We start from the raw sequence: 9,475 nt of genomic DNA, 5'->3' as shown, positions 1-9,475 counted from the left end.
AACGTACTATAAACGAGACTAGTTCCCCATATTTTGTTAGCTTCGAAAATTTTAGTTATTTTTATTACGTCTACGGTGTTTAGCTGTTGGAAAATCGACTCGTTCTTTTTTACTTTGTTTTTAATAAACACATTAACAATTTGCATAAATACTTACGCCATACGCCTTACCGCTTCATTTAGTAGACTCACCAAACCAAACGGAAAATGCAAAACAAAACAAAACGAACCCCAATGCATTTTGTTGTTGAGTATGCGCGCGACTTCTTTACCCATAACAAGTGTTTGACGAGAACAGCAAAGTAAAGAGGCTCCACGCAACAAAAATTTAACTAAAAATAAAAAAAAATATTACAACAAACAAATAAAGTTTAGGGTTTCAAAAATTATAATTAAAAATTATTACAAATAAATGAAAACATAAAAAAGAAAAGAAAACAAACAAAAAATTTTGCAAACCTTGCAAAACAACAATTTTTGCCGAATGCATTAAGTGTGTCCGTGTGTGTATATATGAGGGCTCCCCATTGCCCCCCCCCCCCCCCCCCAAAATGAGCAAAGAATAAAGCATTCAAAAGTGTGGAGTTATTTGAGAATTGCTATTTATGAAATGCTCTCTGTCTCTCTCCCTTAAGAGCAGAGAATCCTTAGCAAGTCAAAGTTCTTTATAAAAAACAAAAACACCCAGCTCTGGGGTATCCTTTTTCGCATTGTATGTTGGTGTTGTTGTAGTAGTCGCCACTACTTTTTACTCGCTCCACAGCTTAAGCGAGTATTGAAATTCCCATGAAAGTTTAGTGTTTTTGCAATATTCTACGGAGGCGGTTGTCAGTTAGAAAAACGTAACGAAACGGCAAAACTAGACAAAGAAATAAAAGAAAAAATCCCTATTGTGAATGAATAATATACAGACAGCAAAGTGAAAAAAAGGGAAAAGTGTTTTAAAGTTATTAAATAAAATAATAAATGTTCTTCTGTGAGTGAAATGAAACAAAGATAATGAGTTTTGAAGATTTCAAAGAAAATATCTTTTAAATGAAAATCGAAAGTTTTCCCCCAAATGAATGAAAAATAAAATGCAAAGTCTATTACCACATAACATAGTCCACTTTTTATGAGCTTTGAAAAAATGCTCCAAGAAGAAATTCCTTTAATTGTCGCAGTGAAGAGGGGTTTCAGTGCGCCAGTGTGTGTGTGTATGTGTGAGTGTTGGCAAGGAGAGTGGTAAAATTTTGAAAAAACGAAAATTAAGGGTGGTTGGAGATAAGTGATGTCAATCTAGCGAAAAGTAAAACTCGTTTATTTAAAGAAAATGAAACATGATAAATGTGGATAATGTGGTTATTCAACACCGTTGAAACTCTTATCCACATACTTGTGACCGACTTGGATAATTTTATCCGCAATAGCGGATAATGTTATTAACGAGGTTAATAATTTTATCCACGTGGATAATTTTATCGACGAATGTGGATAATTTTACCAACCAATGTGGATAATTTTATCCATCAAATTGAATAATTTGAAATGAAAATACATCGACGTGAATAATTTTATCCATCGACTTGGATAATTTTGCACACCAAATTAGACAGTGGATAATTTTTCCACCAATGAAGATAATTGTATAAACCAACGCGTATAATTTTTTACATCAACGTGGATATTTTTTTACGCCAATGTGGATATTTTTTAAACAACAACGAGGATAATTTTATACACCAACGTGCATAATTTATCCAACAACGTGGACAATTCTATACACCAACGTGGATAATTTTATCCACCAACTGGAATAATGAATAATTTTATACACCAACGTGGATAATTTTATCCCTCAAGGTGGATTTTTATACACCAACGTGGATAATTTTATACACCAATGTGGATAATTTTATGCACCAACGTTGATAGTTTGACCCACCGACGTGGATAATTTTATACGTGAATAATATTTTACACCAATGTGGATAATTTTATTCACCAACGTGGATAATTCTATGCACCAATGTGTATAGTTTTATCCACCAACTTGGATAATTTTATTCGCCAACGTGGATAGTTTTATCCACCAACTTGGATAATTTTATCCACCAATGTGGATAATTTTATACACCAAAGTGGATAATATTTGTCCAACAACGTGGCTAGTTTTATCCACCAACTTGGATAATTGTATCCACCAACATGGATAATTTTATCCACCAACTGAAATAATTTTATACACCAGCGTGAATAGTTTTATACACCAACATGGATAATTTTATCCACCAACGTGGATAATTTTATCCACCAACGTGGATAATTTTATTCACCAACGTGGATAATTTTATTCACCAACGTGGATAATTTTATACACCAAAGTGGATAATTTTATCCACCAACGTGGATAATTTTATTCGCCAACGTGGATAATTCTATTCGCCAACGTGGATAATTTTATTCACCAAAGTGGATAGTTTTATCCACCATCTTGGATACTTTTATCCACCAACGTGGATAATTTTATACACCTTCGTGAATAATTTTTTCCACCAATGCGGATTATTTTATCCACCAACGTGGATAATTTTATCCACCAATGTGGATTATTGTATACACCAACGTAGATAATTCTATGCATCAATGTGGATAATTTTATTCACCAACGTGGATAATTTTATCCACCAACGTGGATAATTTTATCCACCAACGTGGATAAATTTATCTACCAACGTGGAAAATTTTATCCACCAACGTGGATAATTCTATGCACCAATGTGGATAATTTTATACACCGACGTGGATAATTTTATTCGCCAACGTAGAAAATATTATTCACCAACGTAGATAGTTTGATCCACCAACGTGGATAATTTTTGTCCAACAACGTGGATAATTTTATACACCAACGTGGATAATTTTATACACCAACGTGGATAATTTTATACACCAGCTTGGATCATTTTTGTCAAACAACGTGGATAGTTTTGTCCACCAACATGGATAATTTTATCCACCAACGTTGATAATTTTATACACCAAAGTGGATAATTTTTGTCCAACAACGTCGATAGTATTATCCACCAACGTGGATAATATTATCCACCAACGTGGATAATTTTATCCACCAACGTGGATAATTTTATACACCAAAGTCGATAATTTTTGTCCACCAACGTGGATAATTTTATCCACCAACGTGTAACATTTTATCCACCAACGTGGATAATTTTATACACCAACGTGGATAATGTTTGTCCATTAACGTGGATAATTTCCCACCAACTTAGATAATTTTATCCACCAACGTGGATAATTTTATCCACCAACGTGAATATTTTTATCCACCAACTTAGATAATTTTATCCACCAACGTGGATAATTTTATCCACCAACGTGAATATTTTTATCCACCAACGTGGATAATTTTTGTTCAACAACGTGGATAATTTTATCCACCAACGTGGATAATTTTTGTTCAACAACGTGGAAATTTTATCCACCTACGTGGATAATTTTTGTTCAACAACGTGGATAATTTTATCCACCAACGCGGATAATTTTTGTCCAACAACGTGAATAATTTTATACACCAACGTGGATAATTTTATACACCAACGTGGATAATGTTTGTCCATTAACGTGGATAGTTTCCCACCAACTTGGATAATTTTATCCACCAACGTGGATAATTTTTGTACAACAACGTGGATAATTTTATCCACCAACGTGGATAATTTTTGTTCAACAACGTGGATAATTTTATCCACCAACGTGGATAATTTTTTGTTCAACAACGTGGATAATTTTATCCACCAACGTGGATAATTTTTGTTCAACAACGTGGATAATTTTATCCACCAACGTGGGTAATTTTTGTTCAACAACGTGGATAATTTTATCGACCAACGTGGACAATTTTTGTTCAACAACGTGGAAATTTTATCCACCTACGTGGATAATTTTATCCACCAACTTGCATAATTTTATCCACCAACGTGGATAATTTTATACACTAACGTGGATAATGTTTGTCCATTAACGTGGATAGTTTCCCACCAACTTGGATAATTTTATCCACCAATGTGGATAATTTTATCCACCATCTTGGATAGTTTTATCCACCAACGTGGATAATTTTATAAACCATCGTGAATAAGTTTTTCACCATTGCAGATTATTTTATCCTCTAACGTGGATAATTTTATCCACCAACGTATATAAAATCCCCATCGTGGAAAAGTTGTCCACCGTCTTCGATACGTTTATCCATCAAATCGGATAATTTTATCCATCAACGTGGATAAATGTATCCACGGTTCTGGATAATTTTATTCACCAATGTGGTTAATTTTATCCAGCAAAGTTAACAAATTTCATCTCACTTACCAAAAACGCCAAATTGACATCACTATTTACCCTGAGCATTTTATGCGTGTGTGTTTGTGTGATGTAATCTGTGTCTTGCGCTTTAAAGCGTGTTCGGCAACGTTTCGTTACGTCTCGTTTGGTGTCATAAATTCGTCCTGTGGACTCTATGTCAGTTCGTCCTTAGTGTTGCGTTGTTGTTAAGAGCCACAAATACCCATATTTCCAAATGGATTTTTAAACAAAAGAAATAGAAAAAAAATCTCTTTAACAAAAAAACAAATGTAACAGTGAAATTAAAAGAAAACTTTAAAAACTAATAAAAGCGCGCTAGTTTCAATGAAAAGAAAAAAACCTTAATCAGTGTGTCATTCTCCATTCCTAAACACCCACCCCCTCACAATTATCTCTCACTCACTCCCTGTTTCGGAATTCAAACCAGCCAAGCTGAAGCAAGTGATGAAGAAAGGAAAATCAATACATTTTATTCGACTTTGGATAAAAATAGCTAAAAAGCAATCAAACAAACAACAACAAACGTCACTGGGAAAATGAAGAAAAAAATAGAAAATTGTGTTAGAAAAATGAAATCACTGTAAGTCGCCTTTGTTGGTGTCGTAGTGAAACGTAGACTAAACACGAAAGCAGAGCTAGAAAAAAAAATTATGACATTTTCAAATGGGCCCCAATCATATTTTGCCCCCTTCTTAACTGTCCCCCTTTTAATAGTCATATTCACCAATATGTGGCGATGGTGGCATATCCTTTGCGTGCCAATCCAATGTCGCCAAACATGAATTTGTCGAAATGATGAATGAATGCATGAAAACGAGTGACCTAACCGGGCCTGCAGTGCGTGATTTGACTGAGAGGGGGTTGAAGGAAAAAAAATTCGCCTTTTTTCTGAAGAAAATTATTTAACAAAAACTTACCGTTATTCTTTAACTTTTTTAAAGAAGATGGCCCCTGTGGGCCATCTACTCTACAGTAGACTACCCAAAGTAGACGACCCTGTGGGTCATCTACTCCAAAGTAGAAGACCCTGAGGGTCATCTACTCCAAAGTAGAAGACCCTGAGGGTCATCTACTCTACAGTAGACAACTCTAGGGGTCAACTACTCTAAAGCAGATTACCCTATGGACCATCTACTCTACAGTAGACGACCCTATGGGGCATCTACTATACAGTAGAAGACCCTATGGACCATCTACTCTACAGAAGACGACCCTATGTGCCATCTACTCTACAGAAGACGACCCTATAGGCCACCTACTCTACAGTAGACGACCCTATGGGCCATCTACTCTACAGTAGACGACCCTATGGGCCATCTACTCTACAGTAGACGACCCTATGGGCCATCTACTCTACAGTAGACGACCCTATGGGCCATATACTCTACAGTAGACGACCCTATGGGCCCCCTATGGGTCATCTACTCTACAATAGACGACCCTATGGGCCCCCTATGGGTTATCTACTCTACAGTAGACGACCCTATGGGCCATCTACTCTACAGTAGACGACCCTATGGGACATCTACTCTACAGTAAACGACCCTATGGGCCATTTACTCTACAGTAGACGACCCTATGGGCCATCTACTCTACAGTAGACGACCATATGGGCCACCTACTCTACAGTAGACGACCCTATGGGCCATCTACTCTACAGTAGACGACCCTATGGGCCATATACTCTACAGTAGACGACCCTATGGGACATCTACTCTACAATAAACGACCATATGGACCATCTATTCTACAGTATACGACCCTATGGGCCATCCACTCTACAGTAGACGACCCTATGGACCATCTACTCTACAGTAGACGACCCTATGGGCCATCTACTCTACAGTAGACGATCCTATGGGCCCTATGGGTCATCCACTCTACAGTAGACGACCCTATGGACCATCTACTCTACAGTAGACGACCCTATGGGCCATCTACTCGACAGTAGACGACCCTATGGGCCATCTACTCTACAGCAGACGACCCTATGGGCAATCTACTCTACAGTAGATGACCCTATGGGCCATCCACCTACAGTAGACGACCCTATGGGCCATCTACTCTACAGCAGACGACCCTATGGGTCATCTACTCTACAGTAGACGACCCTATGGGCCATCTACTCTACAGTAGACGACCCTATGGGCCATCTACTCTACAGCAGACGACCCTATGGGCCATCTACTCTACAGTAGACGACCCTATGGGCCATCTACTCTACAGTAGACGACCCTATGGGCCATATACTCTACAGCAGACGACCCTATGGGCCCTATGGGTCATCTACTCTACAGTAGACGATCCTATGGGCCCTATGGGTCATCCACTCTACAGTAGACGACCCTATGGGACATCTACTCTACAGTAGACGACCCTATGGGCCATCTACTCTACAGTAGACGACCCTATGGGCCATCTACTCTACAGTAGACGACCCTATGGGCCATCTACTCTACAGTAGACGACCCTATGGGCCATCTAATCTACAGTAGACGACCCTATGGACCATCTACTCTACAGTAGACGACCCTGTGGGTCATCTACTCTACAGTAGACGACCCTGTGGATCATCTACTCTACAGTACACGACCCTGTGGATCGTCTATTCTACAGTAGACGACCCTGTGGGTCATCTACTCTACAGTAGACGACCCTGTGGGTCATCCACTCTACAATAGACGACCCTGTGGGTCATCTACTCTACAGTAGACGACCCTGTGGATCATCTACTCTACAGTACACGACCCTGTGGATCGTCTATTCTACAGTAGACGACCCTGTGGGTCATCTACTCTACAGTAGACGACCCTGTGGGTCATCCACTCTACAATAGACGACCCTGTGGGTCATTTACTCTATAGTAGACGACCCTGTGGGTCACCTACGGGCCATCTACTACGACCCTACGGGCCATCTACTCTACAGTAGACGACCCTACGGGCCATCTACTCTACAGTAGACGACCCTATGGGTCATCTACTCTACAGTAGACGACCCTATGGGCCATCTACTGTAAAGTAGACGACCCTATGGGCCATCTACTGTAAAGTAGACGACCCTATGGGCCATCTACTGTAAAGTAGACGACCCTATGGGCCATCTACTGTCATCTACTCTAAAGTAGACGACCCTATGGGTCATCTACTCTACAGTAGACGACCCTGTGGGCCATCTACTTCCTAGTAGACGACCCACCTTCTCAACCACAACTACCCCAGGGGTCATCTACTCTATAGTAGACGACCCCAGGGACGATCTATTCTATAGTAGACAATCCCAGGGGTCATCTGCTCTACAGTAGACGATCCCAGGGATCATCTACACTATAATAGATGATCCCAGGGGTTATCTACACTATAATAGATGATCCCAGGGACCATCACTCTACAGTAGGCGACCCTATGGGTCATCTACTCTACAGTATACGACCCTATGGGTCATCTACTCTACAGTAGACGATTCCACGGGTCATCTGCTCTACAGTAGACGATCCTAGGGGTAATCTACTCTACAGTAGACGAGCCACGTACACTAAATCGCCATCCAGCCGCCCACCACATACACCACAATAAATGCCAACACTCCCTCTTCTCCCCCCATTGCTAAAAAATGTTCCCCATTTGTCCTTAAAAAAACATCAACAAATTAAAAACAATAATGATTTGATGTTATCGTTGTTATGACATGTGACGTCCACACAGGACGGACGACAAATGGACGCCGTCACATCCTGTTAATATTGATTTAAAAATTAAAAAAGAATTTAACTCCTCCTCATCGTTAACCATTTTTGTGTGTGTCCTTCTACTTTCCCGCAGTGCTATGATTTTTAAATGAATAAAAGTGTGTGTGTGTTTGCGAGTGAATTGAAATTTGAAAAATAACAACAAACATGTCGTTGATGATGACGATATTCGACAAGAAAAATTAACAAAAACAAAAAAAAACAACTTGAGAACTTATTCAAAGTCCTCTGAAACAGCAACGGAAAATAAATTCTCAAATTACATAAGCAGTGAAGAATAAATAGCAACTGACGGGTCATAAAATAAATGTTCTGATTGGAAATTTAAATAGTAACAAAAACAACAACAACAAGATTGGAGATTTAGTTTTGTTGCAACAAAAGTAAAACAACAATTAGAAAATGAAAACCCGTTTGGTTTCTCTAACATATCGCGGATCGGCTTCGGTCGATCCCCGCTATTCAGCCGCTATGCTGCCATGGACTATAAACGATATACGTTCAACGGAAAGTTACTCGAAGGTAAGTGGCTGTGCGGATTTTGATTATTTATTGATTTGAACTTTGGTGTTTAAATGTTAAATAAATTCATGGAAGTGGGGATAAAGTAATTTTGTTCGTGTTTTTTTAATTCAGGGGAGGGGAAAATAAAAGGATCCTGTGGGCCATTTACTCTACAGTATACTTCATTTTTAAGCCCGAATAGACTTCTTTTAGAATACCAATGATATTTCTGATAGAGGCTCTATTTACATGTGTCCCTTAACAAAAGCAAATATGTAATACTTTATCTTCTTAATGGTTTGATATTTGGGGTATCAATGCATCTTCTCATATAAAACCAATAGGTCTCCTTATCGAAGGCTAATGGAAAAGTTCCTCGTATATTTCTTGTGGACATTTTATTAAATATGTGACATTTATGAACACTAAAGGGAAGCTGTTACATTATTTTTTGTAGAACATTAAAAATGATTGAGTCATATCCTGCTGGGACATTACCACCAATTTTGTGGTATTTTGATTTAATTATTTGTGGTAAAACTTCACAAAGAGCAGCGTTAAAGGCCACACAAGGGAAGCATTTCATAAATTAGTAAATTAATTTGTCAAATGGCCAGCCATAAATTTGACACACTTAAAACAATTGTTTTAATCAACTTGAATGGTTTGGTCTTCAAAGGGAATGCTGCAATAGGAATCGGAATGATCGATTTGCTTATTGCCTTTTTCCCTCGCACCCCCATTAAATGCCTTGTCCATTTTCTACCCAGCCTACTTGATTTCACAAATAATTACAATGACGTCAACAGCAAAGGACATGTTTACGTTGTTGTTGTTTTTTCTTCTTCCTTGTGTTCGT

At 38.5% G+C, this 9,475-nt stretch overlaps 1 protein-coding gene across 10 annotated transcripts in view; it reads left to right on the top strand.

Annotated features, from left to right (window-relative positions):
- The first annotated feature begins 242 nt into the window (after nt 1–242).
- plx (PTB_TBC1D1_like and TBC domain-containing protein plx) overlaps nt 243–9,475 on the top strand; it is a 126,152-nt gene continuing 116,919 nt past the window's right edge. For 2 of the 10 annotated variants that reach the window (XM_073977383.1, XM_073977324.1), the window contains exons 1-2: nt 243–301; nt 8,186–8,634. In XM_073977383.1, coding sequence (XP_073833484.1) covers nt 8,515–8,634 — 120 coding nt within the window. In that variant the 5' untranslated portion in view covers nt 243–301; nt 8,186–8,514. Of the gene's footprint in view, nt 1,196–4,458; nt 4,945–8,185; nt 8,635–9,475 lie in introns of those variants that run through there. The other 8 variants (XM_073977394.1, XM_073977355.1, XM_073977339.1 and 5 more) reach the window with 7 other exon arrangements.

The sequence above is a fragment of the Musca autumnalis genome, unplaced genomic scaffold, assembly GCF_047663935.1.
Source record: "Musca autumnalis isolate F117 unplaced genomic scaffold, ASM4766393v1 scaffold_1, whole genome shotgun sequence".
Lineage (NCBI taxonomy): Eukaryota > Metazoa > Arthropoda > Insecta > Diptera > Muscidae > Musca > Musca autumnalis.
This window is presented reverse-complemented; position numbering and strand designations above follow the sequence as displayed.